Here is a 16,061-nt window from a genome sequence, read left to right on the forward strand (position 1 = left end):
TCATGTGAATAAAGCAGGAGCAACACACTTTAGGACAATAAAAGCAGGCAATAAAAACGTATTAAAGTCATTAGGACACTGTAAAACATAATAAATACTTAAATAGGGGAAAAAAACATCTTTGTAATACGACGATTTACTTTTTTTCCCCACTTATGAAAAAGGAAGCTGTCACGTTGAACTTGACGATGATTGGTCGAAATATAATAACGCTTCCCAAAAAGAAGATTCTGATTGGGCAGTTTCGCCACCTGTCAGTTATGTGGGCGGTACTGATCTAAGCTGTTAAGTAAAGGCTTTTGATGGAACCCAATGAGGAAGTGAACACTGTGACTGTGCCGACTGGTTTCGGAAGGGGCGCAATGACGATCGCTGTGGGCATTATTTGTGCGGCGTTGGTCATATTTTTATTACATTATGTCTTCGGCGGCCGCGGGCCTGATCCCTTTGAGAAGGACACTCGTGAACCGCTAAAGAAGAGAGTTTACGACAAGAAAGAGAAAAATAAAGTGCTGAAGCAAGGTGAGTGAAAGGGCCATTACACGCGGAGTTATGCAGGTCAAGTGTCAGTCTTTGCATTTGAACTATTCAAGTCAACTTTTTGACTCATTCTTATTTATATTTGATGAGTTTGTGGATTTTTATAAGTCAGCAGACAGATGCTTAGTCAGAACTGAAACTGGAAATAGATGTAAATTGTGCTCATTTCATGCACTCCTAATATAAACATATATAAATAGATATAAGATGAGATATGTGGGGTTGGGATGGACGTTGCAAAGTTTATAAAACTGCAAGATTCCTTTGGTACTTTTGTCAAACCAAGACTGCAAAAAAAGGAAGCAGCCTAAAACTCTCAGATAATCTCTGCACAAATAAAAAAAGGAAGAAGGAAATCTGGACAAAAACTGGAGATCACAGTCTACAAATTTACAATAAACATTACTTGGATATTTTATGTTATTAAATTGGGAAAAAAATATGAGGAAAAAAAGTATTACAAAAATGTGTAAATGTCATACTATAAACTAATAAATAAGTCACAAAAATAGTTTTTATCCCTCAAAGTTAGAATCCTATAAAGATATCCAGTCTTCTGATTTTACCCCATTAAACTTACCATTTTATTTGGTGTTTGGTTTTAGTTAAAGAAATTGTAGTAATTTAGTAAGTTATAGTAATAGCCCAAATACACCATAGTATGAAACTGAGCAAAACAGAATATCTGGAGTTTTTGTAAATCTGACACCAATGATGTTTTAAAATGATTTTCATTGGTGATGCATGACTAGAATTCTCCAATTTATTATTGTTATGCTAAAGCCATGCTGGTGATTAAATGGTTCGTTTCCACCTCTTTAGGTTTTGTGGCCAATAGAGTACCGGAGAACCTGGATGCCGTCGTCATCGGCAGTGGGGTTGGTGGGCTCGGACTTGCCGTGCTGCTTGCAAAAGTTGGAAAAAGGGTTTTGGTTCTGGAGCAGCACAGCCGGGCCGGAGGATGCTGCCACACGTTCACTGAGAAGGGCTTTGAGTTTGATGTTGGTGAGATCAGTGACTCGTGTTACTTTATTATTCCCTAAAATTAAAATGTATGTATTTATAAAGAAAAGAGAAGACAGTTTTTGCAATGACGATCTGTGGTTTGGTAAATACTTTTCAATCTCGATTAAGGGATCTGAAGTCTCCTCTCTATGATCTACACAATCATCCCACAGGAATCCACTACATTGGCGAACTGTTGGACCACAAGCCGTTTCGATGCATGCTGGATCAGATGACCAATGGACAGCTAGAGTGGGAGCCTCTGGAGAACCCATTCGACCATGTTGTGCTGGGACCTCCAGAAAACCGCCGCCAGTACCCCATCTACAGTGGCAGGACTCGCTTCACAGATGAACTGAAGAAGTGTTTCCCAGGAGAGGAAAAGGCTATTGATGAGTTCATGAAACTGACCAAGGTAGAATCACAGTTTAGTTTGTGCATCTGCAGCTTGACTTCAATGACTTTTATTAGCATCGCAAACTTATTTTTTGAGTAATAATTAGGCTCATATTTTATTAGGTGGACCTTTCCTCCTGGGAACTATGTGTTTATGTATTGCACTTTAGCATGGAGAACCTTTATTAGCCAACATCTGTTGATGTTGTCACTGATATTACTCACATAATCAGCTGGTAATTCAAAGGTCGGATTCCCAAGGCAGCATCTTTTTTTTTTTTTTAGCTGCAACATTACACAACTTCACACAGACTGAGTTGCACCAAAGTTTGCCCTTTGGCATGCAAATAAAGGAGCATTGCTTTTTTCATCCCTGTTAGTTATATGCACTTTCTTATTCCTATCATTAGCTTAGCTGTTGAGCAGCACAGTGCAGATCCAACTCTAGGAACAAAATGAAAAGGTAATTCAATAAAAGTGATACAGATGTATTTTGACACAGCTTTAAGATATAAATATGCTGCAGATTTAACACTGCATAAGAAGGGAATTGTTTTCTTGTCTATTTTGAGTCTATTTTAGATTTTTTTTTAAAGGAACACCAAAGTGAATGTCAAGATTTCAGGACACAGCATTATTCATATTGGTGGTATGCCAACTTGGCAGCTGAGGCAGAGGACAGAGGCTGGAAGATCAAGGTGCGCCCAGTGGAAGTAGGGTGTAGGGGCTTTGTTGCCAGTACAACAGCAAAACTGCTTAGAGAGATTGGAATCAGAGGACAGGCGCAACGGCAGGCTATAAGAGAATTAGCTAACACTGCTGAGAGGACCAGTCACTGGCGAGACACACACCCGGGATTGATCAACCCGTGGTGGGCCTGGCTCAAAGGGGTAAAAGGGCGTCAAAAGGGTAGAAAACCTAACACTAGAAATTTTGCTGGTTGACTGACACAGCTGTCTCAGGGCCTCCTGGGGGGCCATGCAGTTAACCTCATGGTAGTGAAACCTAAAGGAGGAATGAAAGAGAAAAAAAGAAAAGCAAAAATGTTCCGCTCTTCTCCCCTCTGCTCTTCTTCCCTTTTCTGGGAGGCAGTGCGGAGGTAGAGCGTATAGCCCGATCCTGCGGGGAGGTGTGGGATGCCAGATCAAACTGTCCTCTCTCCTATCTTGTCTCTTTTGTCTTACTTCTCTTTATCACCTTTTCTATCACTTTAAAAAAGTGAGGCTTCATAAATATTAAAGAGGTAAGTATTACTTCATAGTTGCAGTGAATTGATAGAAGAAAATAAATTATACAAAACTAAACAGAAGAAATTAGAAGAGAAATAACAATTTAACATAAACCAGTGGCACACTCTGGGGCCTGATCAACCCTGGCAGGGCCTCCTAGTGATAATGGCTGAAACACCCGATGAATCCAAGGTCCACTGCTGACGATGTGTCCCAAACTTTAATATGATAATCTAGATCAGATCTCTAATCCCTGAACCTAACCAGGAAAGCTAAAAAAAAAAGGCAGATTATTTTGGGATAAAAGACCGAAACACCCTGTGAAGTTGAGGCACACAACGATGTGTTTCATAAAGTTTCTGGGCTGCCTTTCCTCATAACAGCCATCCCTCAAGACTTTCTCTGTTTGAGCAATGCAATGCGTTATCAGGGATTGTAACATCTAGTCCTTTTACTGAATCGTACCAAACAGCTTACTTTGCCCCTTTTCCACCAGCGGGGTGCTAGTGCAGAGACAGTTTTTCCTTGGTGCTTTTGGAGGTCACACTTTTTGATTAACCTTCTTCTTATCAATCACTTTAAGTTCTTCAAACTTAAAGTCTTTGTGTCTCTGGTTCAGATCTTTTGAAATATATAGTAATAGATTCTCTCGGGAGGGATTTTTCTAAGAGACTCTTTATCTTTCTTGGAACCGTGTCAGCATTAACTAACTTCTCCCAACAGATACAGCTAAATATTGTAAAACTGATAGTTTTTGCAGTACTTTTGGTCTATTTTAGTCCACAAAAGAAAGTGATCCGTTCTCGGAAATTAGCACACACCAAATATTGATAACAATAACAATAAATAATTATTTTATCAATAACTTTTTATGGAGTAATAAGGCAAGGTGCACTTGGACTGGCCTCATGGCACATAAGGTTATGGCACCACTGATCTGTTTCACAAACTTGCTTCTTGCATTTGTCCATTCCTCTGTAGAAGTATAGCCAGGAATATATTTCCTTGCTGTTGCCACATGGCATGTAATGAGTACGAATATTACATACATTTAGTAATAATTTAAAAATATTAAATCATGACTAAATGTATGTAATTTGTAAGCAAAGGAGACAAGACTCCTTTGCTTATACTTTTGTCCACTGCACATCATCTGTGTGTTTCATGTGTCTCATGTTCAGAAAACTGGAAACGGAGTTTGGTTCCTCGCTCTTCTGAAGATTCTCCCTCTCCCGCTGGCTAAGTTCCTGGTTCACACCGGCCTAGTCAGGCATCTGTCTTTCTTCTTCAAGATGGCTCCCCGCAGCCTGACAGATGTGGTCAACGAGCTGACAGAGAACAAGGACCTCAGGGCTGTCTTCAGCTACATCTTTGGCACCTATGGTGAGCCCGGCTGTGGTTTTAGCGGTGTAATCAGATCAGTTCTTTGCCATGCTGCTAACACTGTTGGTTTCCATCTCTGATCTGCAGGTAAAATTCCCAAAGATGCCAGCTTTGCCATGCACAGTTTGCTGATCACCCACTACCTGAATGGCGCCTGGTACCCTAAAGGCGGAGCTAGTGAGATTGCCTACCATATGATCCCCATCATTGAAAAGGCAGGGGGCGCTGTTCTGGTTCGAGCTCCAGTCAATCGCATCTTATTCAATGATGCCAAGGAAGCTTGTGGTGGGTCCTCAGTTTCTCTACACACAGTTAGCTCAACATCCCACAGAGGAGGTGATTCACTGTGTTTGTGTTTTATGGTTTCAGGTGTCAGCGTAATGAAAGGTCAGGAGGAAGTACACATCCATGCCCCTATGATCATCTCTGACGCTGGCATTTTCAACACATACCAGAAGCTGATTCCCAAAGACCTCCAGACCATGCCAGGTAAGAAAGGACTTTTTTTAACCTTTACTTGATGGAACAGTGAAGATGTTTTGTCAGGAAAGTGGCGAGATAGTGGACACGGTCTTTGTCACGTCTCAGCTAAGCTTCAGGCTCACTCCTATAAACAGTCAGCTTGACTGGTCATATTATAATAAGCAGGTGTCAACTGAAAGACCTCTCCAAAACCACACATCACACTCACCACTGAGCTGTTTGCTCTAGTTACAGTGTCACACTGTGTTTACCACAAACAAAGATAGATGCCCATGTGCAGTCCCCACTCTTTCTCAGCAGTCTACCTGTTTTTATACATATAACCTTGGACAAGTTACCCAAGAGAGCAGGAGAGAGGGAGCTCAGTTTTAAGAGAAGCCATCTCAGATTTTTTGCAATTTAATCTGGATTACCTTCCCTCTGAGCATAGTCGACAAATAGTGAGGTCTTACTATCACCCGGTACTGACAATAACTGTGATATTTAAAAAAAAAAAAAAATATATATCTTATTAAAAATATAACTTAGATAAATATAACTAACATAACTTTTGGCACAGCTTTCAAAACATAGACTTACAGCATAATAAAAGATCATGGTAAACAGACTGCTAGGGTTAGCAGACTGTGGGCTTGTGTGAGCACAGTGGCCGGGGATGAGATCAAATTCCTGCCAGAGTTGGCTCAGTCTGCTCCTGGGTCCAGTTACAGTTGAGGAGGTAAAGTTGACCATGACTCCAACAGACTTGTAACTGTAACTAAGGATTTTCTTTATTCTGATCAATTAGAAAGCCCCAACGTAGAAAAAACGCCTTGCTAACAGTTCCTTTATTTGTATGATTTGCAGCCTAAACCCTGGATTTTCCTAACTAAAACACCAGTGTGTCATGATATAAAACGGAGAAAAGTACCCAGCCCTCACATTTGAGAGGATAAATTTAAGAGATATGTAAATAACAAAGTTCCTTGTTCACCCTCCGCTGATTGATTCACTGAGTAATCATGTCAGCACTCAAGGGACTTTAAAGTATAAGTACTGATGCTGATGCACAGTGCTACTTGTTGCAGTACTTGTTTTTCCCTCTAATCAGGGGAATGACTCATGCTTCTAACATTAGTTTTATATTGCTTTGATCTGTTTGTAAAGCTGTACTGCGTGCTGTGCCTCTGCTGCCTTCCAGCTATCCAGAAGCAGCTGAGTATGCTGAAGCATGGTGAAGGTGGTCTGAGCGTTTTCATGGGTCTGAATGGGACGAAGGAGGAGCTGGGCCTGAAATCAGACAACTACTGGATCTTTGCTGAGAACAATTTCGATGAACTGTACGATGTCAAGCTTTTGTTTTCATTCCCTTTAGAATTAGGACCAAATATAGACTTTGGTATTTACAGCCACATCAGAATATTACAGCATAATAATGAGATATAAATTCAAATATAAATTCTTGACTTGTAAATTTCTTTTTGCCACAGCAAGAAAGTATCGAAAATTTTTCATGCTGAATGATAGAGATAAATGTTCACAATGCAGATGTTGCAGAGGCCTAAAAGTAGTTTTTGGTCCAGTCCTTAATGTCAGTATGAATTCAGAAGAGTCTCTTATTTTTATTTTTTTTAAGGGTCGGGAATTATATGAAGAAAGACAGGGAAGAGGCAGCAAAAAATGTACCTCTCCTCTTTGTCGCCTCTCCCTCAGCTAAAGATCCTACTTGGGAGGCGAGATCGCCAGGTACAGAATCATGAAATCACAACCTGATGGATTATTTTATTTTATTTTTTTCAAAAACTGTCTCATTTTTTTCTTCACATTAGGGAAGTCTACTTTGAGTCTGGTCACTTTTGCCAAATATGAATGGTTTGAGGAGTGGAAGGACGGCAAGGTGACAAACAGAGGGCGCGACTACATGGAGCTGAAACAGGCATTCATTGACACCATTCTAGAAGTAGTAATGGATGTTTTCCCCAAGATCACCAGAGACAAGGTAAAAACTCTTGTCTTCCCATGTAGCTTCTAGTAGACAGGTTTAATGTTGTAATTTGGCACTTATGTACTATATAAAGCCAAACTTTGGTTACAACCACCTTATTTATATAACTCAATCAAGAATGCACTCAACAGCTATGGCCTTTGTTCCTAGAGCTTATTTTTAGGAGCCGATCTGTCTTCCATTGCTTCCAACCCTCTCAGTGCTGCAGAACGTGCTTTCTTTTTATTGTGGCTGATCTCTCATGAATCGTGGTGGAGTCATTTTCCAAAAGGGAAGAATAGAAGTTTGTGTAAGAATTCTTTTATAATCTAAAATTCTCTGCTGCACAATTTGTTAATAATTGCTTATTTTGAACTGACCATCAAATCAAAATCACCAAAATAACATTTTAAGACTACTTGTTGTTGATTGTAGTTCACGAGTTTGATTAAATCCCCACCTTATGTACACACCGCCTGTTTATTGTGGGAAAGTTTCAAGGATGGCCAAGAAGTCACATTGCAGAGCCTCTTGCGTGCTGTCAGAAAGTGGCAAAGAGTACGTAAACGTATTAGTAAAGCCAAAAACAGCTTGTTGTTGTTTTGTCAAATAGTGACAGTGGTGCTGTATTGTGACAGATCTAAGGAGGGAATGGTTCAGGCTGCATAAAGTTAGAGGTTTGAAAAACAGCTAAAATCGCTTTCTAAAGCCAAACAGTTCATGACTAATACAGTTAGGACCTCTTTACACCACAAAATCGAATTTGAATTCAAATAAACAATATGTTACAGAAGTGCAGACTTCCAGGTTTAGGCCAAAGGTTTAATTGTTTAGGAATTACAGCCATTTTTAGATATTGTCCTACATGTAATTGGATAATTGCCTGACAAGCACTTTAATAACCAAAAGACTTCTGCTCCGTCGCAGATTGTGCGGATAAAAGATTTGGAACTAATTCCAAGGTGAACTTGTTTTGGTAGTTTTTCATTGGAACTCTTAATATGAGGTCACAAGTGAACGAGGTCGTCATTAGGCCAAAAAAAACCCCAACAAAATAAACCTATAAGTGAGATGGCAAACACTCCCTGATAGGTTTATTTTATTTGTACAAGGGAAAAGAAAAGTATGGAGAGAAACAGCTCATGATCCAAATACTACCACATTATCTGTCAGAGATGCAGCACTATGGCATGAGCATGTATGGCTGCCAGTGGAGCCGTATCACTAGTTTTTATTAATAATGTGTCTGCTAATAATAACCCAAAGCATACTGCAAAAACAACCAAAGGGCTTCTCAAGGCAGAGAAATCAGATCTTTTTCAAAAACCAAATCAGTCACAACCCAACAGAGCATGATTTTTGTTACTGAAGACATGCATGTTAGGTTAACTGGTGATCATCTATCTGTGTTAGCCCTGTAATAGATTAGTAACCTGTCCTAACCTGTAGTCCACCTCTTGGCCCATGACAGCTGGAAAATAGGCTCCAGCCGAGCTGTGACCCAGAATGGGATAAATGGAAGAAGACAGATGAATGGAAGTGGTCTCGAATTCCTAGTTAAATAAGAATAAAGGCCCTTTCTGTGCAGTCATACGTTTGTTTTTTCTCCTTGTGCAGATTGAATACATTGATGCTGGTACTCCCATCACAAACACACACTACATCGGAGCTCCCAAAGGTGAGATCTATGGCGCAGATCACGGCATCAGCCGGTTCGACCCTGAGCTGAACATTACCGTGAGAGCTGAGACGCCACTGAAGAACCTCTATCTGACAGGTGTGTGTGAGTCTGTGTGTTTAGAACATCCAAACATCTAGTCAGCGTGCTGTGATTTACTCTCTGCATGTGTAACACTTGATGCCTTTGTTTGACAGGCCAGGATGTGTTTCTGTGCGGTTTCGCCGGCGCCCTCGCCGGAGCTCTCACTTGCGGCTCTGCCATTCTCAACCGAAACCTCCATCTGGATACCATCGCCTTGGCAAAGAGGACAAAATTTATTAATTACAAGCTGAAAGGGGAGTAACTAACTAACACCATTCAGCTGAGAGAGCGCTTCATGCAGCAATGAATCAGTGCTGTGCTGTGACACTTTTGCTCATCAGTAACATTAAAATACTGGAGAGAGTTTAATCTTCCATAACACTTGGAGAACTCATATTAATTCACATTTCTCTTCTGCGGTTTGGTTAAGTGGTCTGTAATACCAGATTTAACATGTCTGAATAATGTGGTCCTTATAAAAGTCTACTTGTACTTATTCAGGCTTTAACATGACTCATGTAAATGCTTTGTGAGTCATTCACGAAGACAGAATTAATATCCACTGTGTTGTGTGGTATTTTGTGCTAATTTTCTTTTGCACATAATGTGCCTAATTATGGCATATGTTTGATTTTCTTTTTTTTTAACAGTTCTTTCATTAAACATTAAACAAGGGGTGCAAATAATAAAATGGTTACAACTGTATCTCTGGTGCACTGTGTGTTTTATGAGCAGGTCAAATTAATTTCTCGTTGTACTGGGAAGATGGATGGATTAATTTCTCCAATAATTTTGGAAATAGTCCGTGTAAAGCAGACCCACTTCAGTAGTAATTATTAGGATCTAAACTCAGCTTTGAATGAATGACTAAAAAAATGGCCACTTGCCAAAAGCTCTTCTTTGTTTATTTGTTTTGTTTTTGTGCGCTGGACTCAGTTAATGTCCAACACCTGAACGCAGCATGCCGTGTACAGTGACATTTGACAGCAGCGTGGACACGTGTACCAGGAGTGGGCTTAGCCAAACGCAAGTTTTGCGCTTTCTGATTAGTTGGCGATTAAAAGGGGTGTGATTTTCTCATAATTTCTGTCATGCTGGCGACAGTCATGCAAAGACATTTTCCCGTCGTCGCCGGGTGGTGGCGAAAAGGGCGCTGAACACTCAGGTAAAATTAAAGAACGACAGCAGCTATTTTAATCACAATTCAGGGTTTATTAATGCATAAAAACAACGGTGTTACAGGTGGTTTGAAGCGGTGCTGTGACAGCTGGTTATTACCGTTTGCAAACCCTCAGTTTACTCGCAGAGCCTCATTAGCTAGCTTACTGTGACTGCAGCTAGAAGGCCGTGTGAGCCGTTGTCACCCTAAAAGTGTGTCTTTCATGCAAAGTTCAGGTTAATTTACCCTGAATTTCAAGAACAATGAGCATCGGCACTCAACCTTTGTGCTACGAGCTCTTGGCAGAAGTAGGACAAGGCTACTATGGTAAAGTGTACAAAGCCAGAGAGGTGGGAGAGAAACAGCGCCTCCTCGCGGTGAAGAAGTTCACCATCCACGGAGACACGTCGGAATCAGGGATCCCTGCCTTCATGATCCGAGAGGTGGCGCTGCTGCGCAAGATGCAGCACTTTAACCATCCCAACATAGTCAAGTAGGTTTATGTGTCATTTACAGTCCTAATACAACACAGTGTGACATAATTTATCTTTAACATGAGTTCAAGGCCCATTTGTTCTGTTTTTTTAATTCTACTTATAAAAAGAAAACAAAGTATTTAGTGCTTAACAATTTTTAAGACTATCACTCAATGTATAGTTTTTACAGCTGCCCTAAATTAACAAGACTGATAATTACCAAAATCATATTTGATGTTTCTGCAATGCTTAATTCACCATTATGCGCAAGCTCTTTAATCCAAATGCTATTTTTAATGCTAAAATATAATTATTGTTTTTAGCTAATGTGTTTTCATATTTACACGTTATTTTTTCATTAAGATTGTGTTTTCTTGCTTTTTTTAAAAGATGATCTTATTAAATGTGCATTGTAATAAAAGCAGTGTAATATAGAACTTACCAAAGTTTGACATTAAACTGGATCTGCAACTAATTGGTCACTTAGAAATAACAGCAATAAAAATGGCTGTACCCTAATCTGTACTGACATAGGGGGAGAGGCACCTGAACAGGTAACCAGGCGTGACACAAAGAAGCAAACCACACTGTTGTCTTCCAGATGCTCTAATGATGATCTTGAGTTGCTAAATTTGAATATTTTAGACTAAATACACTGATGATACACATGTGGCACCCCTCATTTATATCCTATTGACTAATACCCGTCTTTTACATGTAAAATATAAGTATGAGATGGAAAATAGGTTTGTATGAGATGCTATTTTTCCAGTTTGTTAGACCTGATGTTATTTACTCTGTAGCTTCATTCTGTAGCCTCTGATGGCTCTTTGAGTTACATGCACTATCCTTGATTTGTTCCTTTTAATTTTATGGGAACGTTTACAGGGTAGCATTGGAAAATCATTTCATCCTCTATTTTTACTACTGTATACTACTCTGCAGGCTGTTGGATGCATCTGCTGTACCAGTGGGCGTGAGCCTGGACCTCACATTGGTCCTTGAATACATTGACCAGGACCTGTCCACCTACCTCTCAAAAGCTCCTGCTTCTGGACTGAGCTGTGACTGCATAAAGGTGTGAGTCATGATCTGATATTGCTTTGCAGTCAAAGCTCACAGCTTGAGATAGAATCGTAATTACTGCCATGCTGCTCCCAGGATGTGATGCAGCAGTTGCTGCAGGGCCTGGACTTCCTACACATGAACATGGTGCTGCACCGAGACCTAAAACCAGAAAACGTCCTCATCAGCAGCCGTGGAGAAGTCAAGATCGCAGACTTTGGACTGGCACGGATCCTCACCTTTAATATCGCTCTTACCCCAGGTGTAAGTGAGACAACAGAAATTTGATGTTGAGCATTACATTTCACTACAATAATCCTATCTTAACACAGTTTTCTTATACTCGGCACTGTTCTTGGGCCTGAGGTGAAAAAAACGCATTCCTTTTTTTACTTCTTCCACCCCCGCCTGTAACTTTATTTCTTATATTCTCTCCCCTTCCTGCTCAGGTGGTGACACTCTGGTATCGAGCTCCTGAGGTGCTGCTGAACTCTGTTTACATGTCCTCGGTGGACATGTGGAGTGCTGGATGCATCTTTGCTGAGCTCTTCCTCTTGAGGTAAGAGCCGCTCAGACTTTGTATCGCTGGAAGACATATTTGACGCTGGAGTGTTATTCTAAATTTAGAGATAAAACCTTCTGTACAGTTGTGAAAATAGAGATGAAGTTGGCATGTGATTTGAGCTGAGCTTTGTTCCCACAGGCCGTTGTTTCGGGGATACACAGAGGTGCAGCAGCTGCAAAAAATCTTCCAGTGAGTATTTTTGTTTTTTGTGAATATCTTTTAAAAAGGGGGGCTTCTTTGCTCTGCACTGCCTCTCTGCTGTCATGCAGGGTTGTTTGTAACAATAATACTGAAAATGCACCAAGAAACAAAGGAAGCGGACAAGCATTTGAATTTTCATCCCTGTGGGTGCATGTCATCGTCGGTCCAAACCCAAACCAATAGGGATAAAGCCAACCCAGAACCAAAGTAGGCCTTTCTGTTGAGGGGCTGGGGGCTGCTACATGCAGAACTGAGAATTGCTGGAGTGTAACTTTCTCGTTTCTTAGTTTGTTTAATCCTTTATTGCTCTGCTTGGGTCTTAGTCTCCCCACAGAGATTCAAGCAGAGGAGGTGAAGAAGAGACAAGGTGAAATTAGAAAAGTCTATAGTCAAAGATGCGGTCAATGCCAGTTTTACCAGTTTTACAGCTGACTGCAAGCATATGCAAGAAAAGTTGTCAAAACATTAGTAACCCCCTCCTCTAATTCATGCAAGCCATCCTCCTTGCCAAAAAGTTTGTAAATATATCCAAGTTTGTTTACCTTTGTTGTATCAAGGACAATAAAGAAAACTAAACTGTTAACCCTGTTAATTTATAACATAGTCATGTTAAAAATAGCCTTTTCACAGGGCTGTATGCAGTCTTGCTTTTGTCCAGATGCAACTTTGCAAACTATAGCCGTGGTTTTTAGAAATAAGGGGGAGAACCCCTCCATACAAGGAATAATTTTTCTGATCGTACCATACTCTGTGTTTTGTGCTGCTGCACGGTTGTTCCTTGCTTTATGTTTTTCAGGGTGATTGGTTTGCCTGGTGAGGAGGACTGGCCCACAGACAGCCCAATCTCATATTCAGTCAACTGGGGCCCTCAAGGCTCTCTGACCAAGCTGCTGCCCAACCTGGGCCCAGATGAGAATGACCTCTTGTCTGTGAGCAGATCTGTGTTTGTGTGTTCACGTTGCACTTATGACAGCTGTGTCCACATCCCCTCCGTAATCACTCATTCAACAAAGCAGAAAAAATAGAATAGTTGAATTTATGAAATAAGGGCATGAGGTATACACAGCCCTGCTATAAGCGCTATGAAGCTGTTTTTTGTCACAGTGGTGCATATTTAGCTGTTGTTGCCATGGCAAACGTGTTTGCTACCTAATGTTTACCTCGTTCACCGTCTTAGTTTAGACCGTTTATATTTGCAGAGCTTTAAAAAATAGCTGAGCTCAAAAAAGTGTTGTTATTTTTTCAGGACACAATGATGCCACTACATTTAAACTCAGGATGAAAAAACTGTGCTTTATTCTGATGGAAACGTTACATTTTAAACCAAATGTCATAGCAGTTCGGGTCCTGTTACACAGCTTGCAGCCAGTGTTCCCATAGCCACGCTTCTACGGAGTACCCAAACTGCCCAAAATAAAAAAGGAAATTAATTAATTTCAAAAAAGACTCATCATTAATTATTATGCTATTTATTAATTTAATATTAAAAACGCACAGTATTTTTTTCTAAAATTTGTACTTTTATATATATTCCCTTTCTTTCAATTTTATTTTATTTTTCTTTTATTCAAGTATATTTGCGTTATTCTGCCTAATTAAACAAGGCTGTTTCATGTCCTCAAATTGTTTAACAAAAAGACTAAAAAGTACTGATAAACTTTGAATGATTGCCCCGTTATTTGCATAAAGAAGCAGAAATGCATTAAGAATTATAAAAAATTAAAAAACATTCGGAAAAAAAGTGCAAAAAGGAAAAAAGAATACATAAATAAAATAAATATATAAATAAAATATCTAATAGAAATAGTAATTATATCTATTAATAATAAACATTAAAGTATTGTAATTACTAATTACATTTTTTAAAATATGTTTTTATTTATTTGACATGTTTGGTCCTCCATATTTGTGCAGTGTTTGCTTGCTTTTGTGTCTTAAGATAAGTAATATTTTGTTCTTTGGGTTGCTGAGTTGACTAAGTGATATATCAAAAATCTGAGATTAATCAAAGGCAACCAACAACTTTGAGAATGTGGTTTCACAAAGTAGGGATAGTAATTGTCTGTAAACCCTTAGTAAGGTGTAACGTCTCCTCACCTGCAGCAATGTTTGGTATTCAGACCGAATCGCCGCATCTCAGCCGCCAAAGCCCTGGCTCATCCTTTCTTCATGAAGCCCTGAAGATCTCGGTCGAATGAGGAGAGGAAGAAAGAGCAATTCAGCTGCTGCTGCTCTGAGATTCTCCCACTTACAGCTAAAATAATAGTTTTGTGCCATAAAATCCACCGTCAACTTTGTTCAGAGCGCAGTTTGATTATTGTCTTTGAGAGCTTTTAAACTGCAGTCACACCATCATGAGAGACTTTGGTCAGGTCTGAGGTTTCCACCTTTTTATACATCAGTGAAATTAGGATGCCTGACTCGCTGAATATGGATGTTATGGCGCACAACCTTGAAGACAGTAGGTCGTATTTCGATACATTCAATAAATTTCAAAACATGAAGCGGTTTTATTTACACTGTTATAATTTCTTATTTCAACTTCATGTGTTTTATGTGTGTTCTTTGATTTACAGAGTGTGCTTGTTTTTTGTTGTTTGGTTTTACTGTTTTGTTACATGCTTCTGAAACCTATTATGAGCATCTTTAAGTTTGTTGCTGTTTATTTTCCACAAAAAAAAATAGTTCTAGAGTTGATTGAATCAGAGGAAATGTCACACTTATTTTTGATATTTTTGTAAAAATATTTACTGATAACTGGTGGTGTAATCAGTACAGAGCACACTGGTATTTGTGTTTGTATTAACAGATTGTTTTATTTTTCTACATAAGTTGCACTGTTCATTTCAAAAGCATTCCTATAAATAACTGTCTCTTACATTGGGCTGAGTTTGAATTTTGTGCCTTGCTGTGCATTGCACTTGCACTTTCAAAGTGTGAAGAGAAGGGGGCGCTGTTAGAACACTTTTTTCCAAAAGGAAGGGAGCCGTTAGGGTGGAGCCTGCCTTCACCTTTACAAGTTTCACAGTGGGGACAGGTTAAAGCAAAGCCCTGAACTTTTGACCCCTACAGTGCTCTGGTATATTCTGAGGAAACACTTGTACCCTTTAAGGGAAAAATCGCTGTAAACTAATATTATCCTGAATGATCACACTTATTCTTTGGAACATTTACATCATGATGGGAAAATGCCTTCCAAGATGACAATGCCCTCCAGGGAGCCAGTGGGTTAGACAGCAAGAGAAAATGCTCAGAACCTTATTCAAACCCTTGATGTTGGTTTATCTGTTGATAGTCACCTCTGTGCCGGTCAGTGAGATCTAAACCTCTCGCCTCTCTTGGATGATCTTTTTAGGTGTAGGTGGTGAAGTTTTGAAGATCCGTAAGAGAGGACCAGGTACAGATACAGAATGTTACAATCAGCTTACTAAAAAAGCATCCATAAGGGTCATTATGAATACATACAATTAAGAATATTTTTTTTCATTTATGTGTATAACTAATTATTTTCCACTTTGATTCAGTTAATTTAAGGATTGAAGTGCACAGGGTTTCCACATTACTCAGAAGTTTCAGTTCACTGCGTTCAGCTGGTTTGTAGTAATTAATATGGGGAATTTGTATCACGCAGGCGCAATATAAGACAATATTAACATCTTCAAAGCAGATTTTAACAGGTTATTACTTCAGATGTGAAATAATAATAAAGGAGACATAAAGTGAGTCAAAGGCTTCAGAGGTCATTTAGAGGCTGCAGCGGTTGTTAGAAGCGTCTCTCTCACAGAGCAAGGGGCGTCCCCCGGTGTGTCCATCTATTTATATTCTCCTCCTTAA

The 16,061-nt window shown here is 39.6% G+C and overlaps 2 protein-coding genes across 5 annotated transcripts; both read left to right on the top strand.

Annotated features, from left to right (window-relative positions):
* Positions 1 to 297: 297 nt before the first annotated feature.
* On the top strand, positions 298 to 9,466 carry retsat.2 (retinol saturase, tandem duplicate 2). The gene is made up of 11 exons (XM_003442005.5): positions 298 to 522; positions 1,363 to 1,545; positions 1,719 to 1,960; positions 4,352 to 4,553; positions 4,641 to 4,838; positions 4,923 to 5,042; positions 6,217 to 6,355; positions 6,652 to 6,761; positions 6,845 to 7,014; positions 8,617 to 8,776; positions 8,875 to 9,466. Exons 1-11 carry the CDS (start codon positions 303 to 305, stop codon positions 9,021 to 9,023), a joined length of 1,893 nt encoding a protein of 630 aa, XP_003442053.2. The 5' UTR covers positions 298 to 302; the 3' UTR covers positions 9,024 to 9,466.
* Positions 9,467 to 9,759: 293 nt separating this feature from the next.
* On the top strand, positions 9,760 to 15,105 carry cdk21 (cyclin-dependent kinase 21). Of its 4 annotated transcripts, none has more exons than XM_005468910.3 (8): positions 9,765 to 9,926; positions 10,152 to 10,413; positions 11,342 to 11,474; positions 11,558 to 11,725; positions 11,911 to 12,020; positions 12,165 to 12,215; positions 13,024 to 13,156; positions 14,331 to 15,105. In XM_005468910.3, the coding sequence occupies exons 2-8, from the start codon at positions 10,184 to 10,186 to the stop codon at positions 14,406 to 14,408; spliced, it is 903 nt and encodes a 300-aa protein (XP_005468967.1). In that variant the 5' UTR covers positions 9,765 to 9,926; positions 10,152 to 10,183; the 3' UTR covers positions 14,409 to 15,105. The 4 variants fall into 4 exon arrangements, with proteins under 4 accessions (XP_005468969.1, XP_005468967.1, XP_005468966.1 ...); XM_019357690.2 differs by having other exon boundaries at positions 9,766 to 9,926; positions 10,157 to 10,413; XM_005468909.3 differs by having other exon boundaries at positions 9,765 to 10,413.
* Positions 15,106 to 16,061: the final 956 nt, after the last annotated feature.

Source organism: Oreochromis niloticus, linkage group LG4 (assembly GCF_001858045.2).
Source record: "Oreochromis niloticus isolate F11D_XX linkage group LG4, O_niloticus_UMD_NMBU, whole genome shotgun sequence".
Taxonomy (NCBI): Eukaryota; Metazoa; Chordata; class Actinopteri; order Cichliformes; family Cichlidae; genus Oreochromis; species Oreochromis niloticus.